General features: G+C 61.6%; 2 protein-coding genes across 2 annotated transcripts; one reads left to right on the forward strand and one right to left on the reverse strand.

The window, feature by feature from the left end:
* The first annotated feature begins 15,240 nt into the window (after positions 1 to 15,240).
* On the forward strand, positions 15,241 to 17,883 carry NXPH3 (neurexophilin 3). Its single transcript, XM_048320034.1, has 2 exons — positions 15,241 to 15,549; positions 16,439 to 17,883. The coding sequence occupies exons 1-2, from the start codon at positions 15,493 to 15,495 to the stop codon at positions 17,168 to 17,170; spliced, it is 789 nt and encodes a 262-aa protein (XP_048175991.1). The 5' UTR covers positions 15,241 to 15,492; the 3' UTR covers positions 17,171 to 17,883.
* A 231-nt stretch (positions 17,884 to 18,114) lies between these two features.
* LOC125333766 lies at positions 18,115 to 22,765 on the reverse strand. Its single transcript, XM_048319971.1, has 2 exons — positions 22,593 to 22,765; positions 18,115 to 20,007 (listed from the first exon to the last, which is right to left on the reverse strand). Exon 2 carries the CDS (start codon positions 19,938 to 19,940, stop codon positions 18,888 to 18,890), a length of 1,053 nt encoding a protein of 350 aa, XP_048175928.1. The 5' UTR covers positions 19,941 to 20,007; positions 22,593 to 22,765; the 3' UTR covers positions 18,115 to 18,887.
* Positions 22,766 to 22,848: the final 83 nt, after the last annotated feature.

The following is a 22,848-nucleotide window of genomic DNA, read 5'->3' on the forward strand; positions in this document are numbered from 1 at the left end:
TTCCAGCCTCATCCCGCTCGTTTCCAGCCTCATCCTGCCCTTTTCCAGCCTCATCCTGCCCTTTTCCAGCCTCATCCCGCTCGTTTCCAGCCTCATCCTGCCCTTTTCCAGCCTCATCCCGCCCTTTTCCAGCCCCTCATCCCGGGGGATTTGCCGGCAGCCCAGGTTGGATCCATCGCCATCGCTGCGGATCAGCCTCGGACCCATCCCGGGGTTCCAGGCAAGGCTCGGGCCCAGCAGCGCCGGAGTTTCCATCCGAGCCGCGGCCCCGCTCCCGGGAGGAACCTGGAGCTGCTCTGAAGCTCCTGGAAGCCCCGGGAACTCAGGAAGTTTCCTGGGAAGGACGATGGGATGAGGAATCCGAGGCTCCCGGCCCCCGGCGCGTCCCTCCCGCGGGCAGCGGGAATGTTGTCCCCGGCTCCATCCCCGACATTCCCAAACAATTCCGCCTCCCTCCCGTCGGGACTGGAGGCCACGAGCAGCAAACCCGAGTCGGAGCCTGCTCCAAGCGCCGGTTCCCGGGAATGCCGAGCCAGCCGGGGCTGGGAGACTCGGGATGAGCCAGGAATGGGTTCCCCTCCCCAGCGCGGAAAATCCACCCGTGGCGCCTCATCCCGAAGCCACGGCTGCTCTTGCAGGGCCTGTGGAAGATTTTCCATGGATTTCTTGGGGTTTCCTGCCCTCTCCGTGAGCGCGGGATGTGGAAAACCCACCTGTGCCTTCCCTTGGGATGTTTGGGATGGGGAGGGGCTCACCCGGGGGGGGGGCGGGAGGAGAAATCCATCCCCGCCTCATCCCGCACTTCCCTGGGACAGAGGGAACAGGAAAAGCAGCTTCATCCCGTAAATTTGCAGGGAATTTGCAGCCCCATCCTGGATGGAGCGAGCGCTTCCTGGAGCCACTAAAAAAGGTGGATTTTCCCAGGAAAAATTCCCTTCACCCTCCGGCTTTCCCTCCACACCTCCCACGCTCAATGAGAGCCCATTAAGCTCTGGATGCACCTGGCAGGGCCGGGATGGACGGAGGGATGTGGGAATTCCGGCAGGGATGTGGGGTCGGGATTGGGATCCGTTATCCCTCGGATGCTGCAGGGAAGGCGCCGGACCCCCCAATTCCTTGGAATGGGATCCCTGGAATGGGATCCGCGGATGGACCCTGGCTGGATTTGCGTGGGAATTGGGGCTCAGGACGTGATTTTGTGGGAATTATGAGGCTGGAAGGAGCTGGGAGGGCTTTCCTGGGATTTGTGCCGGAAGGAAGGAAAAATCCCAGAGCTTTTCGGCAGGAAAAATATCCCAGCTGAGGATGAGGAAAAAGCTGCTGCGTTTTAGTGCTCCATAAATCCCCCCCAGCCTGGGATCATCCCAGGAAATCATCACCTCTTCCCGAACAAAGCCCAGCTCCGGCACAAGGGGAAACCTTATCCCGATTTCCCTCCCCGCTTCCCCCCTGGAGGAGGTTTTGGGGGAGAGCCACGGAATATTCCCAGACCCGGCGTTTCCAGCAGCTGACACTTCCCTGGTTTCTGTCAGCTGCGGAGGCTCGGATTCCCAGGGAAAGGAAGAGACAAAGGAATTAAAGCTCCCTAAAAACGGCCCCGTTCGGGGAAATCTGGGATGAAATGGAAACCCGGCATCCGGTTTGCCAAAAAAATCCGGGAGAGGGGGAAAGGCCGGAGCCAGAGCAGCTTCCAGCACTCCCGGTGCTCCAGCGACCTTGGATTCCGCTCCCCTGCGGAGAGGAGAGGGAAAACCGGGAGCAGGGAGGGGAAGTGGGGACAAACGGTGCTGGGAGCCGGGAATCCAGTGGCATCCTCGTGCTGTGGGGTGCTCCCCTTTGCCCCATTCCCTGGGGATCCCTCAGGGCTGTCCTGGCCCCATTCCCGGCTCAGCTTCCCGGGAAATGGCCCCGGACACCCCTGGGATGGAGCCTGTCCCACCTCCTCCGGAGCATCCCTCGGTTTTCCCGGCACCGCTGGAATCCTGTTTGTTTCCCAGGGATTCCCGGGCAGTTTGGGATCCCAGCCCGTTCCCTGAGCCCATTCCCAGCCGGCTCCCTGCAGGAGCGAGGCCGTGGGAGCCTCTGGAAGGGCTGGAAAGGGAAAAGGATCCGGGAAAGGATCCGGGAAAGGATCTGGGAGCTTTCTCTGGCCCTGACAGGGTGTGAGAAGCATGGGAGAAGCTCCAGCCTCACCAGAGATGGGAAAGGCTGGAAAATCTGCTGGAATGAGCCCTTCGGGATCCCCTCCACCTGCCCCACAGACAGGGGGAGCCCGGACATGGAAAACTTCCCGAAATTCCTTTTCCTTGGCAAGGCCGGCTGGGCCAGCTCCGGGTTTGCCTCTTTCTTCCCATTGTTCCCGATTCCAGCGGGGTTTCCCGGGATGGGGGTGGTGGTTCCAAGCGCCGGAGCCTCCTCCTGCATCAGCAATGGGATCCTGGAGTGGTTTGGGATGGAAGGGTAAACACCAAATCCCACTCCCACCCAAAATCCTGGATTAATCCCCATGAAATCCCGGGGATCCGCCCCCAGGAGGGATTTGGGTCCTTCCAGGGGGGATTTGGGTCTCTCCAGGAGGGATTTGGGTCCAGGATCAGCGGGAGGAGCCGGGATGAGCCGTGGGATCGCTGCCCTTCGGCCGCCGTGCCCGGGTGGCTGCGGCTGCTCCCGGCCAGATGTCCCGGAATTCCATCCCGCTCCGTTCCCAGCGCTGCTCCTGCCACCGGCCCCGGCTCTCCATGGGCGGCAGATTCCCTCCCCTGCCTCCGGAGCCAAGGATAACAGCCAGGGATAACAGCCAGGGACAGCAGCCAGGGACAACTCGGGGGTGGCCAAACCCCCTCGGCTGCTCCGAACCCTCCCGGATCCGGGCCAGGACGGGACCCCCGGAGCCTCCGGGAGCTCGGGATTGGGAAGGAGAACCAAAACCAGGGATGGGAACCCGGGCAGGAGTCCTGGAAAGATGCAGCAGGGAGGGCAGGGAACGGTTAGGGAATAATCAGGGATATTTATGGGATTCCCGGCCCATCCCGGGGTTGAGCTCGGAGGGTTTGGGCCGGGGCTCTCCGGGAATGGAATCGGTGTCCAAGGCAGCGGGAAAAATCCTCCCGAAACAAACGGGGAGGATCCCGCGGGAGCCGAGTGTTGATCCCAACGCCCGGAGCCTTGGCCGCGATTCCCGGGAAGGGCCGGGACTGGGACCGGGGCTGAGCTCCTGTAATTCGGGCTGGACTGAGGCTCGGGAGGCCTGGCTTTGTTTGGCTCTGGGCTGGGATATTCTGGGATGTTCTGGGATGTTTTGGGGATTTTTGGGACGTTTTGGGGATATTTTAGGATGTTTTTGGGATGTTTTGGAATGTTCTGGGATGATTTTGGGATGTTCTGGGACATTTTGGGATGTTTTGGATGTTTTGGGATGTTTTGGGGATGTTTTGGGTATTTTTGGATGTTTTGGGGATGTTTTGGGTATTTTGGGATGTTTTGGGGATGGTTCTGGGACATTTTGGGATGCTCCCCTCCCAGGCGCGGGGCCGGCTCCCGGCAGAGCGGGGTCGCTCCGGGCTCGGGGGCTCCGTGGTGATTTTGTCCCGTTCCCGGGGGGTCTCCAGGTGCTTCCAGAGGCCCTGGGGGGGGGGGGGGGGTGTTGGGTGTTGGGAATTCATTCCTGAGGCTGGGAATCCGGAGCTGCCGGCTCTGGGTGGTCCGTGCCCCAAGCCGAGCTCAGCCCGGGAGCGCTGCCAGCCCCTCCCCCGCTCCCGAATTGGCGCCGTTATCCCTGGATTCGGCACCCCTGGAGCGGGAGCGGCGCCTTCTTTGCTCCTGGAGTTTATTCCCCCTTTGGAAGCCGCGCTCTCGGAGCCGGGAACGCCGCGGGAATTGCGATGCCACGGTGGGAGCAGCTCCTGGATCCCGCCCGGGTATCCCAGCCGCATCCAGCTGTTCCCGAATCCAGCTGTTCCCGAATCCGGGAATGGGGGGTGCCGCAAGGACGGGGGACAGGAGGGATCCGGTGCCGCTCCAAGCTCTGCCCGGGGCTGCTTTCCCGATGGGAATTACAACAACGGGATAACAGCTCCCGGGAGCTGCTTCCCCCCTCATCCCCCGGGATCCGGAGCTGGGATTGGCTTCGCAAGGATCCCAACCCGAGCCGGCCCTGCCGCCTTTCCCGGGATTGTCCAGCGCTTCCCAAAGTTCTTGCGGGAATCCATTCCTGCTCCGCGGATCCTTTGGGATCCAGGCGCCAAAGAAAACCCTTCAATATTTTCCCGGGATTTGGTGGAGGATCCAGCCGGGCTTGTCCGAGTTTATCCCGTTATCCCTCGCTCGGCTCCTCTCAGGCACCTCCGCCCCGGGGTGGGAATTCCGCTGCCCTGAGCCTTTTATGGGATCCCCGATTCCTCCCAATTCAATCCTCCTTGGAGCGAGGATCCACGATTTCCTGGGGCGGGGATCCCTGGGATTTGATGGGGGTTAACCCAAAATTTTGCGCGGGAATGGGATTTGGAGTGGGATCCTCCCAGGATTTTGGTGGATTCCGGTGCTGCTGGAGCCTCTCCCTGCCGATCCCGCGGGGCAGGTGGGAAAAGGGGCTGGATTGGGGCAGGAATGAGGAGCGGGAATGTGCCGGGATCAGCGGGGCTGCAGAGCCTCATCCCGGGAACGCTCCTGGATGGAGCCCAGGGATGGAGCTGAGCGTTTTCCCAGATTCCAGGGTGGGATATCCATGTCCTGGCATAGGGATATGCTCCTCCTCCTCCTCCTCCTCCTCGCTCCAGGACCTCCAGCGGCGGAGCCGGGGCTGTATCCAGCTGCCTTTCCCATCCATCCCATTCCCACCGTGCCGGCTGCCCCCGGGCTGGGAATTCTGCCGGCAGGGAAGGCGATATCCGTGTTAGCAAACCCTGGGAATGCAGATGGAGGGAGCAGAGCGGCTCTGGAATCTTCCCCAGGAGCCGCAGGAGCTCCCGGTTACCGCGGGATCATGGAATGCTCTGGGGTGGAAAACATAAAATCCCATCCCCGGCGATGCTTCCCGTTATCCCAGGCTGCTCCAGCCCGGCCTGGGACGCTCCCAGCGATCCAGGGGCAGCCACAGCCTCGTTGGGAATTCCATCCCAGCCCTTTCTGACCCTCCCAGGGAGGAATTCCATCCCAAAATCCCAACAAACATTCCCTTCTCCGGGCCGGGCGGGTCCCGTTTGATGCCACCCCTCGTGCAGGTACAAGGGTGATCCCGTGGGATTGGGAAATGAGATCCCTTTGGATTCCGCGGGGTCGGGAAGCCGGGCTGGAAGTGAGCCTGAATTCCCACCGGGAAGCTCCCCAGGGATGTGGTTTCATTGGATTTGAAGATTCCGGCTCTTTTTGCAGGGAATTTTGGAGCGTTTTTAAGGATCCCCTTGAGAATCCAAGCGTTTTTCCAGGTTTCTCCTGCTGCTGCTGGAGGGAGGGAGGGAATTCTCCCCCTTTCCCGGCTCCTAGGGCGATGATTGGCTCTGGATTGATTGGAGCCGTTTCCTGTAAATGCCTCGGGAATAAATTCTGCGGGATCGATGGATGCCCCGAGCAGTGGCTGGGAATTCTGCTGCCCTCAGCAGGACCTGGAGCGGCCTCTTAATGAATCCCGAATTCCTGCCAATTAATCCTGCCCGGAGCGACCATCCACGATTTCCTGGGGCTCTGTGGCCTTCCCGCAGCCGGAGCGGGCTGGAAATCCCGGATCCAGCCGGGAATATCCTCGGGATGAGCCTCGGGACCGAGCCAAGGCCCCACCTGGGGACGCTGGGGACACTTCAGGGGTGGCCCTGAGCCGGGGGCAGATCCCGGCCCGCAGCTCCCAGCCGGCCAAAACACCGGGAATTCGCTCTGCTTCCCGCCGGGAAGCTCCAGCCTGGGCGCAGGAAAGGACAAAGCCCCGATTGTGGGGACGGCGCGCCCTGAGCCCCATCCCGGCCCTAAAAGGTCCCTTTGTCCCCATCCCTGGGAGCGGGAGTGGCTCTGTGCCACCCTCGGGAACGCGGAGATCCCGGGAAAGGAGCCCTGGAGCTCTGCGGATCCCGGTCCTGGCGCTGGAGCAGCCTCCGGGCTCCCTCAAATCCCTCTGGGATGAGCCGGAGCCGCTCCCAGAACTGCGCGGGTATCCCAGATTTTGGGGTGCCGGCCCTGGCTCTGGGATCCGATCCCTCCAGAGGAACTTGCCCTGCCAGCCCCAGCCTGGGATTCACTCCATGGATTTGGAGATGAATTCCTGCGGATATTTCCACTTTCCCTGGCAGGTTTGGGATGTTTTTCCCTCCTCTTCCCTCCCGGCTCTGGCATCAGCTGTGCTCGGGCTCGGGTTCCACCCCTCGCACATTTCCAGGCTTTTGGAGCCGCTTTTCCCAGCAGAGAAAGCTCGGGAAGCTCGGGAAGCTGCCAGGCCACCTAAACAGAAACACATGGATGAGGCTCCGGGAAATCCGAGAGGGATCCCAGGGAATCAGAGCCGGGGATAAACGGGAGAGGGGTGGGAAGGGCCGGACGCGGCGGCTCCCGGAAAAATGGGGAGATGGGAGAAGTTCCAGGCTGGAAAAGGGAATTTGAGATCTCGGGACAGAGAGAAAAGGGATGAGGGACAAGAGAGGGGATGGGAAGAGTCATCCCTGCTGGAACCGGGGGGGACTCCAGTGAGATTCCCACTGAAATGAGGGGAAATCCATTGAAATTCCCACTGGAACGGGAGCCCTGCTCACATGTGGGATAAGCACGCCATTCCCGGGAAAAAGAATCCCACGGAAGCACTTCAGGTATTTGTATTGAACCCCCAGGGAGCCCATCAGGATTAACGGGATCCCAGAGAATTCCAGGGAAATCCTGGAGCTGCCGGGGTGAATCGCTTTCCCGTCGGGATCCGGCATTCCCTGTTCCCAATCCAGGAGCTCCAGGGGCCTCCTGGGATCAATGAACGCATCCGGGAGCATCCCCTGGAGGCTCCTGGGGATCGCAGAGCCTGAGGATGAGGGGGACTCGTGGATAAATCCCCCAAAATCCCCCCCAAAATTTGGACATCCCTTTTTCGGACTTCTGAAAAATCCCGCCCCCCTCAAAAAACTCGGGATAAAGGAGTTTGGAATCTCGGGTTGTGATGGATCCTGGGAGATCCTTCAGAGTGGGACGCAGGGAGGAGGAATCCCTGGGATTGCCGGAGCTCCGGGCAGGATCCAGCTGATTCCCAGCTGCCGCCCCTTCCCCGGTGAATCCCCAAACCCGGCCCTGGCTCCCGGCCCTTTCCCAGCCCCAAATCCCGGGATTTGCAGCTGGGCTGTGCCGGCGGCTGCGCGCAGCTGGAGCCGGACCCCGCTCGGCGTCACCGGAACGGGAGATTCCCGCTGGGATTCGGCTCCAGCGGCGCAAATTCCCTCAGCCCCGGCCTCCCCGGCAGTGGGGAAGATGAGGAAAACTTCCCAAAATCCATAAAATCTGAGCGGGAGCGGGCACGGGGGAGGACGGACAGCTCCAAAGCGATGACGTCACCACCCCCGTGTCCCATCCTGGGATTAATTGGTTTAATTACCGGGTTAATCACGGCTGAGTCAACGCCGGGACACCAATCCCGCTTTTTACCTGGAAAAACCATCCCTGGCTTTATCCCAGCACTGTGGGGGGGAAAGCTTTATTTTCCAGCCAGGAAAATCCCATTTTTTCCATGGAATTGGGGTTTTTCCCGGCCCTGCTTCCCGGCAGCCGCCGCTGTCCCCCCGGAGGGTCCCCAATATTTTGGTGTTTTTCCCGAAGAAATTCCCCAGGATTTTCCCTGGATTCCCACCTCGGGGAGCCGCCAGGCCTCGGCCAGATGTTTTCCATAAATAATCAAACAAGGAGCGCACGGGAACGGGGAAAGCAAATCCAATTAGGCTGGAGAAATCCTCTGGAAAAGGCCGGCGCTTTCATCAGCTCCGCATCAAAATAACAGATTCCTCATTCCGCCTTTTTTTTTTTGGACAAAACCCGGCTGGAAGAGCATCCCCATCCCTCTCTCCCGAAATCTCGGTCCAATCTCCCCATCCCAACTCTTTAGAAAGGTGGACGGGGAAAATCCGAGCCAAACAAATGTTTTAAAAAGCAGGAAAAAGAAAAGGGATTTGCCAAGAGAAGGGGAAAAGCTTCGGAGTTCGCTCGATTTTCGCCAATGAAAATCGATTTTCCTCCCGCTGCTCCCTGGGGTTCTGGCTCAGGATCCCCCGGGACTGGGATTTGCCGTGTGGGTTTCACCTCAGTGGACAATTTGCTGCTTTAATTCGCTAAAACCTCAAAAGCCACAACGAGGCCGGGCCGGAGCAGCCGGAGCAGCCGGAGCTGGATCTGATCCTGCCTTTTCCAGGGACAGCCCGGCCCTGCCGCTCACCTGGGGCTGGGAGGGGCTTCCCAGCCCCAGAAATCCCCCCTGGAATTCTGGGGAGCCAGCCCAAATCCCCCAGAGCCGGCAGCACAGCCCCGGCTGAGCGGGGGATGCCGGAGCAGAGCAAATCCAGCCCCGGGCACGGGGTGGGAATGGGAGCCGGGATCAGGGAGAGACTGCTTGGAACGGGATGAAAGACACAAAAATGGGAAATTCACGGAGAAATGTTCCCGTGGAGCGGCGGAGCGAGGCTGGGATCGTCCTGGAGGGTCGGCTCGGGGTTTGTCCCGGCTCCAGAGGCTCCGGGTGGATTTTGCATCAGGCAGGAATTGATAAAACGCAGGAACAGGCGCTGGCACAGGGAGAGAGCCCGGGAGCGGCCGGAGACGGGAGAGGCGGCCACCGCTGGGGTCACCCCGTGGCCACCGCTGGGGTCACCCCGTGGCCACCGCCGGGGTCACCCCGAGCCCCAGGACTCACCCAGGGGTGAAGGACAGCAGGAATTCTCCACAGCGGGATGGGATGGGATGGGATGGGATGGGATGGGATGGGATGGGATGGGATGGGATGGGATGGGATGGGATGTGGCCTCTCCCAACCTGAGAAAAGACCATAAACCCCCCAAAAAGCACCAGACCCCCCCAGTATTGTCCAATTTGGGGTTCTCCCAAGGCTCCCAGTCCAGGATATTCCCTAAATGGGAATAATGGGAATATTCCTTCCCTTCCCTTCCCTTCCCTTCCCTTCCCTTCCCTTCCCTTCCCTTCCCTTCCCTTCCCTTCCCTTCCCTTCCCTTCCCTTCCCTTCCCTTCCCTTCCCTTCCCTTCCCTTCCCTTCCCTTCCCTTCCCTTCCCTTCCCTTCCCCTTCCCTTCCCCTTCCCTTCCCCTTCCCTTCCCTTCCCCTCATCCCGGAGCATTCCCGGCCCTGTCTGGGCTGCGGCCGCCGGGATAATTCGGGAAGAAGCCGCATCATTATCCCGAGCACGCTTTTCCAAGCGCGGCTCCATCTGCGCTGCTCCCGGGGGAGTCTGAGCCTGCCCGCGCCAGCTCCGCCTCCTGCTCCGCGCCGGTGATGTGGGAAAGGCTCTGGAGATGGAAAACCGGGAATCCTGCAAGGCGCCGGGAAGAGCCTGGCAGCCGCTTCCCTCGTTTTTCCTTTTCCAGCTGCTTTTCCCCCCGCGAGACTCCCGGGCCCATCCGGGAAAGGCAGAAATTCCCCCAAAATCGCTGGGATAAGTGAAGCAGGCAGGCGGGAGGGCAGGGAAGACACTCGTGCAGCCCATCCCCCATCCCCGCATCCCCCGGGAAGCTCCGGGACCCCCAGACCCCCCCCCGGACCCCCCAAATCCCGGTCACAGCCACGGGCAGTGGCCAAGGACTGGAAAACCTGGGATCAGCCCTTCCCTCCGGGATTCGGGATGGGGTCAGAGGTCACTGCCACGAGAAGGGGCTGAGGAATCCCAGGATGTGCCGAGCTGGGGTGGAATCCAAGGATACTGAGGATAATCCGAGGATTATTCCCGGGAAAACTCTGGACTTTACCCACGGGGAGCCCCCAAAGCAGAGGGGAGGGTGGGCCTGGCCCGGGGACGCCCCCGAGCCCCCCCAGTGCCACCTTCAAGCATCGCCTGACCCCGCCCTTCCCCCAGCCCAATCCCAAATCCCCCCCAAATCCCAGAACCCCTGGCCCAGGTGGTTTTTTTCCCCGGGAATTCGATCCCCGGCACGGAAGCGGCTCCGGGCCGAGCGGGCTGAGCTCGGCCAGCGCCGGCCGCCCCCGCCTTGGAGCATTCCCAGGCTTCTGCCGGAGTGCGAGCGCCGGGAACCCCATGGAATTCCTGCCCTCCGCCCCCTGGCCGAGCGCCTCCTGCTAAAAATCCGCAGCTCTGACCGCAATCAGGGAATTTGGGGATTGGGGATCGCTGTCGGGGGTTGTCCGGAGGGCGCTTGGCACGCTCGGATCCTTCTCCTCCTCAAGGGCCGAGAATTCCCGAAGTTTTCCCTGATTATTTGAATCCCACCCAGCGCGCCCAGAGCTGGGCGGGACCCCCGAGATCCGCCCGGGTTTGTGTTCCCTGCTGGTCCCAGGGCTGGGAATCCGGGCTGGGAATCCGGGAAGGGTCCCCGGGCCAGGAACCGCTGTGGTGCTGGGTTTATCCCCTGGGATGCGGCCGGGATTGCCGATCCCGGCGGGAATGGGCAGGGCTGGGCCGGGCATCTCCCCGGGAGCCTCCCCTCCTCCAGGCAGGCAGGACAACGGGAATTTTTTCCCTCCGAGGTTTTTGGGTTCGAGGCTCCGGGCTGGGATCAGCCGCCGGCTCTGCTGCGCCAGGGGAGGAGTTCTGGGTGAATTGAAGCTTTACTGGGGAAAAAGCTGCGTTTTACACCCAAAACGCCGGGAAGGGCCCGCGGTCCGGCTCTCCCCCCTGCACAAACGGCTCCGGCACGGCTCTGCTTCCCCCGGGATTGCTCCTCGCCCGGAGAAGAGGCTCCGGTTGCCTCTCCGGTTGTTTTCAGGGAATTCTCTTCGGCCTCCGAGGGCGGGAAGGGAAACCGGAGCCGCCCGTCCCCACTCGGGGAACCCTCGGGGCTCCTCTGCCCCAGCACCCCCAGCCCGGCTCCAGCTCCAAACCCCTCCCCGAGCAGAATCCAGGAGTTCTTCCCTGCCCTGCTCCCGAGAAAACCAAAGGAGAGAAACCCAAAGGCGCCGGGGATGGGAAATCAGCGCAGGGAAACGGGACAGACTCATCCTTGGTCCCGCTTTTCCCTGGATAAACAGGACTTTTCCTGCTTCATCCCGGTCAGTGATGGGGTGGGAGGTGCGTTCGGGCTGGGATTCGCTCCCGGAGCGGCTCCCTGCTTCCCTCTGCAGTCGCTCGGCGGGAAGGGCCCGCTGCGCTCCTCTTCCCCCTTCTCCCGGCTTTTCCAAAGGCAGGGAAGTCCCCCGGGCCTCCCCGGCGGGACGTGCCCCCATCGCGGCCCCCCCAGATGTGCATCCAGCTCCAGATGTTGGGCTCCAGCCGCACCCGAACCCCCCAGGTTTGCTCTGAGTTTTGCCCTCCCAATTCTTTGGGAACCTCCCGTCCCCTCCGGGCCTCCAGGAGAGGGAAAGGAAGCCGGGAGGAACCTTTAAATCCCTTTCCCCACTTGAAATTCCCGGCAGGCTCCCGCGAGAGCTCTCAGCGCTCGGGGAACGCGGTGCGATGAGGGGGGAGCCTTGGGAATGGCTCCTTATTCCTGGGAAAGGGAAGGGAAAGACCCCTGAGCACGGCTGGGAGCAGGGCAAGGGAGCAGAAACGGGGATTTGGGATAATTCCCCCGGGAGCGACGTTGTTTGATCCTTTGGGATCCAGCCCGGGGTGCTCCGGAGGCGAAAGCGAAGTGGTTTTGGGAGGAACCCTCGTTATCCACACGAAAAGTTGGACCCTGCCCGGCTGGGAGCGCCCATCGCTCTTAATCAATACCCGGATTAATTAATGAGCTCCCTCCCCGCGGCCGGCAGGGATCGAGGGATGAGATTCCCACTCCTGCCGGGCTTCCTTTAAATTCCCGGGACCTCCTCCCGGGCTTTGCCGCCTCTCCCAGCTCCCAGGGCTGGAGGTTTTTGGGGATTTTGGCGCTTGGAGCCCTGCGGCTGTTCCGGCTCTGCGGGAGCGGGGGGGATTGGGGACATGGGGATGTGTCCCCTCCTCCTCCTGCAGGGCACGAGGGGACCGAGCCATTCCCCCGGCATCCCACAAAAGCCACCGGCACCCCCTGGAATGCGCCTGGGATGCGTCCCCCGCGCGGCTGAGCTGGCTCGGGGTGGGTGGGATGTTCCCAGAGGAAAATCACAGAATCCCGGAAGGGTTTGGGGTGGAAGGGCCTTAAATCCCATCCCATTCCACCCGCAGGGGCAATTCCCGCTATCCCAGGCTGCTCCCAGCCCATCCAGCCTGGCCTGGGACACTTCCAGGGATCCAGGGGCAGATTCCCAGATTTCCATCCTGCCGGGAATAACTGCGGATCCCCGACTCGGGGATGCTCCCCCCGCCCGCGGCTGCAGCTCCGCTCACCGAAACATCTCCTGATCCCAGGAAATTCCCTCATCCCGGCCGGGTTTGTCTCTCCCACCTCCCCCCATCCCTATTTCTGTAAGACCTCTTGAGGAAAACGCTTCCCAAAATCAGAGCCGGGAATGGGGAGCGGCTTTGGGCTCTCCAGAGCCTCTCCCGTCCCCTTTTCCCTCCTTTCCCGGCTCTCATCCCGCGGTTTCCCGGCGGGGCTGAGCCCCCCCAGCCTCAGCCCCTCTTCCCAGTGCTGGTCCCGCTAGAGGGCAACAGAAAACCGGGAAAGAATCTCTGGGAAAGGCCCTGGCAGCGCCGCCAGGGCTCCTTTCGGTTCGGCTTCCGCATCAACGACACCCAAAAAACGCCTCAGGTGCTTCCCTGGATCCCGAGCCGCTTCCCGAGGGTCGGGAATCACCCCCGGGGGAGCGGCTGCGTCCTCCACTCTCCCAAAACCAGCCGGGGCCAGTGGGAATTGCCGGCGGGGTGGAAATGGGATGAGCTTGAAGGTCCCTTCCGACCCAAACCGCTCCAGGATTCCGTGAAAACCGGGCAGGAACGTCCCTCCCGGAGAGCCGCATCCCTGGAGCTGGGCGAAAGGGAGGTCTCCCAAAAAGCCAGAAATCCGCGGCTGAGCAAATGCAGAGCCAGACCCTCGGCACCGACTCATCCCATCCTCACGGAGAGGCCGGATCCCGACCCCCCTTCCAATCCCGCATCCCGAGCCAGGACCCTCCTGGGAAAACAGCAGGAAAATTCCCTTTATCCGTTCCACCGCCTGCTCCCACCCCAATCGCACCCGATTTTCCAGCACCGGGATCACATTCCCGAGTGTTTCAAAGGAAAGCCGACCCTGAGCTCCGGCCTGGATGGATTCACGGCCATTCCCGAGCTCCCGGCGCTGCACGGGAAGGGCGGGAGATCCTGGATGTGCCACAGGGATGGGGCTGCAGGATCATCCGGGCTGGAAGCGCCAGCCCGGGGCTATTTCCAGAGCTCCAGAGGGAGCACAGGAGGAACTGGAGCAGCTCCTAAACCAAGCCGGGTTTATTCCGCTCCAGTCCCCAGCTCCCCGCCGGCACCAGGAAAGCCGGGAAGCGACATTAAATCGTTTTTATCCCTCGCTCTCCCTCCTCATCCCGAGCCAGGCTGAGCTCGGCTCGGCCCCGGAGCCACGAGGAGCCCCAGAGCTGCTCCCCAAAAGCATTCCCACATCCAGGATCAGCCTGGGAACGGGTGGGATGCATCCAGAGTGGGCACGGATCCAAGCCCACCCCTGGAAAGCTCTGGGAATGCTGCACAGGGGATGCAGTGCCTGGAATGACTGAAAAGCAGGGAATGACAGTGGCAGTGGGAGGTTTTATGGGGATCTTTTATGGGAATCTCGGACGTGCAGCCCCTTAAGGGATCCCGGCGGGGCCGGGGCAGCACCGGTGCTGCCGGATTTCCTCAGCTCCGCGCTCCTGCCGCTCTTAGGAGGCTCCAGGGTCTGCTCCTGGGTGAATATTCTGGAATTTGACAGCCCTGGATACCAGGGAGGGGTTTTGCAGGCATCCATCACTTTTTTGGCTCCCTCTGGCACGGGAACCGGGATCTCCAGGATCTCCTTTGGGATTCAGGAGGAGACTGAGAACCACGGGGTCAGTAAAGGTTGGGTAAGACTCTGAGGTCACCCAATCCCAGCTTTGCCTGAGGAATCCATTCCCACCCTGAGGTGCCGCATCCCCCTGTCCCCCCGTGTCCCCAGGGGCTGCCAGGGGACCTCCAGGAAGCTGCTCAGGGAATAAAACCCATCCCAGCCCCCAGGAAATTCCTGTCCACGGCGAGGTTTCCAACTGGATTTGGATTTCCAAGAATCCCAGGAGGTGCCGAGCAGTGCTGCGGGTGCCCGGCCTTCCTCCCCTTCCCAAAAATCCCAGTCCAGGCCCGGCCCGGCGATCCCGGTGGGAATCTGGCCCGGTTTGCCGGGCAGATGGGCGGCTGGCGGGGCTCTGGGCAGATCCTGCACCACACCGGGATCTTTTACCGGGAATTTGCTCCATTTTTAGCGTCCTTGCTTCCCAAAGCAGCTCAGGGAAAGGGGGAATATGGAAAGGGATGTAAAGCAGAGGGATTTTCTCCTCAGGGTGGGAAAATCCCGGGTTTGATCTCGGTCCCGCCCAGGGGAAGTTAATCCCTGCTATCCCAACTCCTCCCGAACGGTGGGGAAAGGAAAACTGCCGCCCTCCATGGGATAAACCCATCACAGACCCCAAAGCAGCGGCCTCTGGCTCCTTTCCGAGGGCCGTCCCCGCCATTCCCTGAGGGATAAACTGGAAACCAAGGTGGCCGAAGCCTTTTCCTTTCCCTAGAGGGAAGGGGCCGGGGCAGAGCCGATCCCGGGGCAGAGGGACAAGGACAGAGCCGGCGACCCCCGCGGCTCCCCCGGTTGTCCCCCTATCCCAGTTCGCTCCCGTTCTCCCAGTTCTCCCCCCAGCCTGGGCCGCTCCTCCCGAGGGAGCGATGGGGACTTTGCCAGAGCCCCCCCCCCCCCATCCCCCGGGGACCCCCTCGGGGGGCTCTGCTGGGCCGCGGGCACCAAAGGGTTACCCCGGAGGGGCCGCTCGGGCCCGGCACCTGGCGGGGGAGGCGGGAGCGGGGCGGGAGCGGGGCTGGAGCGGGGATGGAGCGAGCGGGGATGGAGCGAGCGGGGATGGAGCGAGCGGGGGATGCAGCGGAGTTTCCCTGAGACTCCGGCGAGCGGCGGGCGGGGGAGCGGAGGGGCGGCCGGGGGGGCGGGAGGCGGCGGGGCGGGCAGGGGACAGGGGAGGGGACAGCGAAGGGGACACGGGGACAGCAGCGGCCGCAGGTGAAGCCGCCGCGCCTCGCCCGGAGCGGCCCCGCGGGGCGGGAGCTGCCGGGGCCACCATGGGCCGGGGGGGGCCGTAGGGAGCCGCTTCGCTGGGGGACCCCCGCTTCCCCTCGCTGACGCTGGAGGAGAAGGGAGGGAAAGAAGGAAAAAGGCGGAAAATCCCAGCGAAACCCTCCCCAAACCGGAGCCACGGAGAAGGCGGCGGCGCCGGCTGGAAAATGCATCTTCCTCGGAGCTGCGTCCTCCTCCTCCTCCAGGGCAGCATCGCGCTGCTGGTGAGCGCCGGGAGGGCAGGGGGGACCGGCGGCTGCGGGCACCGGGGGTCGCGCAGCCACGGGCACGGGGCGAGCTGGCAGCCGGCAGCGATTCCCGAATCCATCCGTGCATCCCTGCCCACCTCCGGGAAAAAAACGCGTCCCAAAACTTCTGCTATTTGGCCGCGGAGAGCGGGCAGGGCTGGCGAGGAGAAAGCTCCGGATCACCCCAAAAATCCGCACGCCCCCAGCCCCGCGCGGCAGCCCGGGGAGGGCTGGGGCAGAGCCGGGGACAGGCCGGCTCCGGGCTCCGCTTGCCGGTGCCCCCCCGGCCGGGTCAGCCCTGGGCACCCCGCGGGTTTCTGGGTCCCCCAGCCCCGGGTGATGGGGCTGCAGCACCCCCCGGGCGCCCCCGGCCCCCCCGGAAGCCCCTGGATGTGCCGATTTTGGGGTTCCAGGAGCGGAGTTGGCAGAGGAGCCCGGGCTCGGCTCAGGGCAGCTCCCCGGGTGACAACTCCGCTCTGCTGTCCCTTGTCCTGTCCCGTGCCACAGCCCCGGGTGTCCCCAGGCCCCGGCGGGGCAGAGGGGCCGTGCCAGGAGCCGGGCATGGGGGTGAGGGCACAGGGTGGGCACCGCCCCCGCCCCTCAGGAACCCCCCCGGTGCAGGAGCTGTGCCCTGAGCCAGCAGAGAGCAAACTGGAGCCTCCCCGGCTCCTTGCACCATTCCCGGAGCATCCAGGAGGGACGAAGGCTGGAAAAGCTGCTGCCAGAAGGGAAATACAAAACAGAGAATAAAGGGGAAATACAAAACAGAGAATAAAGGGGAAATCAGGGAAGCGAGGGTGGGGAAGGGGCTGGGCAGGGGTCAGATGTCCACCGCCACCTCTCAGCCCCTCCGTCCCCTGTGCAGGTGTTCTGTGCTCCAGAGGAACCCGGGAAAGGCGCGGACCAAGGCGAGCCCCGGAGCCGCGGGAGAGCCGCGGTGCCGAAGCTGCGGGAGCTGCTCTCCCCAAAGCCCCTCCCGAGCCTGGGCCCGGCCCCGCCGCAGAACCGGCCCCTCCTGGGGCTGGGCAGCGGCTCCCGGGAGCTCTGGGGTGTCCTGGAGAACCGGCCCGGGCGGGACCTCGCCCCGCGGGCACCGCGGGACCTGGGCCCGGCCTCGGGCAGGCTGCAGAAGCTTTTCGGCTGGGGCGATTTTTACTCCAACATCAAGACGGTGAAGCTGAACCTGCTGATCACGGGCAAGGTCGTGGATCACGGCAACGGCACCGTCAACGTCTTCTTCCAGCACAACTCCACGGGCCACGGCAACATCTCCGTGAGCCTCGTGCCCCCCACCAAGGCCGTGGAGTTCGACCTGGAGCAGCAAATCTTCATCGAGGCCAAGGAATCCAAGGTGTTCAACTGCCGCGTGGAGTCGGAGCAGGTGGCCCGGGCCAGGAAAACCTCGCTGTGCACCTACGACCCTGCCAAGACCTGCTCGCAGGAGCACACGCGGAGCCGCGCGGCCTGGCTCTGCTCGCAGCCCTTCAAGGTCGTCTGCGTCTACATCACCTTCTACAGCCCCGACTACCGCCTGGTGCAGAAGGTGTGTCCCGACTACAACGCCCACAGCCGCCGCCCCTACTTCCCCTCGGGATGAGCCCCGCGCCGCGATTCCCGGGGCCCCGCGGGCGCCCGGGGCGGGGGGGAGGGATGGGGGTGGTTTGGGAGCGGGGGATGCTCCCTGGAAAGCGCGGGCGTGGAAGGAAGAGGAGATGTTCCCGTTTTCCCCCGTGGCAAGAGGGGCAGCGGCAGCGGCAGACCCGGACCTGGGGTCTGGAGAGACTGGGATGTGGAGCGAGGGCTGGACTTGGGATGTGGAAATAGGACAGAAAGCCACGGTCGGGACCCGAGTTCCTCAGCGCAATAATGGATTTGCCTGGATTTGGGTTGGTGATTCCAGGTAAAGAGGGCTCCGGAGGACGGGTCACAACACCTGGAGACCGGGAAGAGCTCGGGAAAGGGGGGGGGAAGTCACCTGATGGTGCCACCGGCCCCTGGGTACCCCTCACCTCCCCCAGATCCCGGTTCTGCAGGAGCTGGGAGGAGTTCTCCCACGTGGGGATGAGTTTTCCCATCCCAAAGGCTCCCGGGATGGAAATGGAGCCGGGATGGGCAGGGCCGGGCCGGTGGCAGGGGGGGGTTCGGGGCCTCGGAGCTGCGTTCCCGGGCGGAGCGGGGCGGGGATGCGGCACAGCGAGGGATCCCCGCGGCTTCCCCGGCGCTGATTCACGCCCGGCTTCCCTCCATCCCCTCCATCCCCTCCGTCCCCTCCGTCCCCTCCATCCCCTCCATCCCCTCCATCCTCTCCATCCCCTCCATCCCCTCCGTCCCCTCCATCCCCTCCATCCCCTCCATCCCCTCCATCCTCTCCTGCCCCGATCCATGCGCGGATTCCATGACCGGATCCCTGCCCGCTCCCGGCTCCGGAGCAGAGGGGTGGGAAGGGGAGCTCAGCCCGGGGATTCCATTCCCTGGGAAGGAGCAGAAGCTCCCCCGACGCTGCCCTGGAGAGGGAATAAAGCGCTCACGGTGGCACCGAGGCAGGGCTGGAGTTTTTTCTGGAAGTGTCCGCAGGGAGAAGGAAAATAAACGCGCAGGGTTGGGAATGAGGGATGGCCACGATCCTGGACCGAATCCGGCTCCTTCCAGGAACTGGGAAAGGGGTCCAGGACCTGGACTTGCAGGCTCCCAGTGATGTGGGTATTCCCAGCTGATGGGTATTCCCAAGTTGCTCCCCTGCCCCAGACATCCAAACTCCGGTCTCCCACCGATGTGGGCATTCCCAGCTCCTGGGTATTCCCAACCTCCTCCCCTTCCCGGATATCCGAATTTCAGGCTCCTATTTTTGGGACATTCCCAACCTCCTCCCCTTCCCAGACATCCAGACTTCCATCTCCCACTTCCATTGGCACATTCCCTCCTCCAGAAAAGACCAAAAAAAGCCACTTCCCTTCCCTTCACTTTCCCCCCAAACTCCCCGAATCCAGAGCACCAGGCCAGCTCCAAAAATTCCTTCCCAGCCTCCCAGGACAGGCCTTGCCTGGCAGCAGGGTTTGTGCTCCCACATTCCCGAAATAAATCCCTTCTCCGCAGCTCTGGGAGAGCTCCGCCGGCTGCTGGCGGAGTTTCAGGATGAGCTCCCACATCCCGCCAGGAGCTGCTTCCAAAATCCACGAAGCTTCCGCGATCCACGAGGAGACTTTTCCTCACGGAGCCCCGAAAGTTTGGGAAAGCTCTGGGAAATTCCGCGTTTCCAGGAAATAACAGGAGCGACGCTCGGATTGGGGAGGGGAGGGAGGGGGAGATGTGGGGAATTAAAAATATTCCCGAAGGATTCGGGTTTGCTGGAGGAAGGAGACACAGGAATTGTTAAAATCCCTTTGAGGTGACACAAAGAAATCCCCAACTAAAGTTGCCGGTTTGGAGAAATTCCAGAGAATCGCGGCCGGGAGAAGCCGCGGGAGCAGGAGCGAGGCTCCGAAGGATGCGCGGATGCGGAGCCGCGGTTTCTGAGGAGACCAGGACGGGCCATTATTCCAGGCTGGGAGCGGAGAATTCCTGCTCCAGGAGCCACGGCCCGTGCGGGGAGCGAGGGAGGAGCTGCGGGGAAAAATCCCCGCATCCCAAATCCGCCCCGCTCCAGGGAGCTCCCGCGGGGGAGGCAGAGCGGGAACGATTATTCCTGGAATTCCCGGTGTTACGGGTTGGTATTGCACGAGGCAGCCTGGGTTTGATCCAGGAATTATCCCACTTTTCCCAATCAGATCCCAAAGCCCGGCCCTTCCCTCCTGCTGCCGCTCCATAAACACCGAAATCAAACATTCCCTGTTTTCCAGCACTTCCAGCAGGCTCCGGGATTGGTTTCCCGGCAGTCCATGGCACAGGGCAAAGCTCTCCCGGAGAGGAGCTGCCACCACCAATCCCTCCCCCATCCATGGATTTTCCTGCGCCGTGGGTGAGGACAACCCCTGGGAATCCCATCCCAAACCCTCTCCCAGCATCCTGGAGTGGTTTTTTGGGAAGGAGAGGCTGGAGGGATGAGCAGCCCAGGGAGCTGTGCCAGGGCCCAGCTCCCGGAAGGAAGGAAGGAAGGAAGGAAGGAAGGAAGGAAGGAAGGAAGGAAGGAAGGAAGGAATTCCCTCTGCTGAGAGGCTTCCAGAGCTCCCATTCCCACAGGATCCTGCCCAGGCAGGAGGGATGGATGGCTCCAGTGCCAGACCGCGCTCCTGCCGAGTTTTCCATGGCTCTGGTGGCTTTTCCAGCTCTTCCCGAGGGCTGCAGGATCCTCCGGGATCAGGGAGCAGGTCCTGGGGATGCCGGCACCCAGCAGGGAGCATCCCTGTGCTGCCGGCGCTCCAGGGATCCATGGGCAGGGATCCAGCGGGAAAACGGGAGAGAGGAAGTTTGGGAGGAGGGAAAACACAAAATTCAGACCTGGAAAAACCAAACAAAGCAGGGAAAGCTGTCAAGGACAGGAATGGAAAACTCATCCAGCTCCAGCTCAAATCCCTCTGGACTCCGACTCCTCAGCAGAGAATTCCCGGCTCAAATCCCACCCCTGCCTGCAGTGGAAATACCTTCAATAATTCAGGATCCGCTCCGCAGCCACGGAATCCTCCCGGCTCCCGGGGGAAAGGCACAGAAAGGGGGGGGATCGAGGGGCTCCCATCCCATTCCAGGGTGGCTCTGGGGTTTGGGAGCTGCTGCCCTTTCCAGGCCCATGGAATTGTGGCTGTGGAAATCCGGGAATGCAGGAGAGGGAAAAGGCAGGAGGAGGGGAGGCTGCCCTGTTCCCAGGATTTTCCGATGTCTCTGCTTCCAAACTGCACCAAAAATGGGCACTTCCATCCCACTCCTGTTGGGAGAATGGCCCAGACTGGGAGGGAATCCCAAGTTCCAGGCACGGGGGGGGCTCTGGAATGCCATGTCCTGCTCAGGAAAACGCAATTCCAACGGCAAAACCAGGGAAGAGACGGCGTTAAAGGAGATTCCTGCATGGACTCTGTCCAGGGAATGACGGATAAATGAGGGAGTGGGGCAGTGCTGGAGCATCCCGGGATCCTGCCGTGCCTGCGGAGCAGTTTGGAATCTCCTGGTGTTTTCCAAACCTTTGGAATTGCAGCCTGGTTTTAACTCTGCTCCCTCTCCTTGCCTCCAGTATTGGACACATCCCACTGGAATCTTCCCATTCCCCTTCCCATTCCCCTTCCCATCAACCTCCGAACACTGAAAACCGTCTGCTCCCAGCTCCAGCTGGGGTTTCTCCCCGTGAAGAATCCGAGCCATTCCTGGATTTTTCCTCATCCCTGTGCCGCTCCCCTTGGATTCACCCAGATTTTGGGATGCTCCAGCCCTTTGCCATGGACAGGGATTTGCTCATCCCAGCCCTGGGTCACGGCAAACATTGGGATCTTTAATTAATGCCGTCCTTGGCTCACCGGGCTCAGCCAGATGGAGCTTAATTTAATTAGGAGATTTTAATTACCCATAATAGCGGGATTTTACACACCATGGACACAAGTGAGAGGTTTTGGGATCAGCCCCAATCCCCCCCTGGAGCTGCCCACGGGATGCAGGGAATGCTGGGCAGCGGTTTCCTCCCAGTCCCAAAAATGGCTGGATTTTATCAACATTTGAAGGAATTTTTCCACAATCTCCTCAAATATTTGTTGGAAACCAGGCCTGGAGCGGCCACACCCAAACAAATCCAGCAGAAAACTGAATCCACGTCATCCCAGCATCCCAACAATCCCCAGCAAGGGTCCTGGAGGGAGAACTGGGAAGAACATCCACGGGGTTTTTTTGGCTTCAGGGATCAGAATTTGCCAGCGAATGCAGGCAAATATTCCAGAGGGACGCCAGGACCTCATTCCTGCCCTGGACTGGCTGTCCCAGTTTGCCCAGTTCACCCAGTTTATCCCCCACCAGCTGGATGAAATCCTCGCCTTTCCCGCTGTTCAGTAATTCCAGGAGCAGCTCTTGATCCCGTCTCTCCCCCTCCGATGCCGTAATTGCTCTCCCCTCCCCAGCCCTTCCCAATCTTCTCTCTCAATTAACACAATTCCTCCAGGGATTTCAATAATTCAGTCCCAGGGATGGAATCTGACAGAGGGAGAAGCCAAATCCCGAATTCCTCTGGAACCAGAACTGGGCTGAGTTTCCCTGCCCACGCTTTGCCCAGGAAACTTCAAAAAGCCCAATCCTATGGAGCTGCTCCTGCTTTATTTATCCTGTTTATTTTCCAAAAGCCTTCCAGGCCCTGGCATTTTATTTCCCCAACTTTTCCATGTGCTGCTCTTCTATTTTCCCCTCTTCTCTCCCAGTTCCTTTCCCCTGTTCTTTTCCTGCCCCACTCAGGGAGGTCTCTCCCCCTTTTCGTGCCTCCATAGCAAACCCCCTCCCCCAGCTTTAAATGAAATGAAATTAAAATTAAATTTATATTCGAATTAAATTGAAACCCAACACACCCAAGAATCTGGAATTGCCAAATTTCCCGCAGCCTGGGCCTGGAATCGCAGCCGAGCAGCCAAGTGGGCAGCAGGTCAGGGAAGAACAAACCAACCCCAACCAAACCCTCTCTAATTAAACGTCTTCGTATGAAATGAACTCCAAAAAAGGGCTTCAGGAAGAAGTGAAGGGATTTGGGGCAGCAGGATGGAGCTGGAGAGGATGGAAAATTGAGCCAGGGAGCTGCTCCTGGGGAATTCAGGGGTCCAGGGAGCCGTTCCTGGGGGAATCAGGGATGAGATCCACGGAGCCCTCGGGGGTGGGAGAAGGAGGGAGAGGAACTCTCCTTCCTCCAGGAATGGAAAATCCAGGACAGCAGATCCCCGATCCACCCCAGGTGGTTCCCTGGGATCCACGCCCGGCTCAGCCCCGGCAGTTTAGGCTCAAATCCATCTGGCTCTGCTCCCATTCCCTTCCCAGGGGATTTGGGGCTCATCCCCACGTTCCCAGGTGCTGGCCCTTGTCCCAGCCACCCTGAACTCCACCAGGACTGTCCTGCTCTCCCTCCTCACCTCCAGTGAGCTGCAGCTGAAAGGAAGGACCTCGGGCTGGAACCACGCAGGAATCATTAAAAACTCCAGAATTTTGGCCTCACCTGCAAGGAGAAACAACAGATTTGTACTGAAATTCCCTGTGCAACATTCCCAAAAAACCTCCCGTGGCTTCCAGGAACAGCAGGGCACAGCAGACTGAGGAGAACCTGAGGCTGAGAGGGCTTAAAAAGGAGACAATTCAAAAACACCAACAAAAAGAAAAGGCCAGAGATAC

Source organism: Corvus hawaiiensis, chromosome 1 (genome assembly GCF_020740725.1).
Source record: "Corvus hawaiiensis isolate bCorHaw1 chromosome 1, bCorHaw1.pri.cur, whole genome shotgun sequence".
In the NCBI taxonomy this organism is placed as follows: Eukaryota; Metazoa; Chordata; class Aves; order Passeriformes; family Corvidae; genus Corvus; species Corvus hawaiiensis.

What these genes read in the sequence shown, in the direction of transcription:
- NXPH3 (XM_048320034.1), top strand. Translation starts at nt 15,493, where the DNA reads ATGCATCTTCCTCGGAGCTGCGTCCTCCTCCTCCTCCAGGGCAGCATC. An exon ending in AGGGCAGCATCGCGCTGCTG is followed by an intron (nt 15,550 to 16,438) that starts GTGAGCGCCGGG and finishes TCCCCTGTGCAG; the next exon opens with GTGTTCTGTGCTCCAGAGGA.
- LOC125333766 (XM_048319971.1), bottom strand. Translation starts at nt 19,940, where the DNA reads ATGGATCCCTGGAGCGCCGGCAGCACAGGGATGCTCCCTGCTGGGTGC.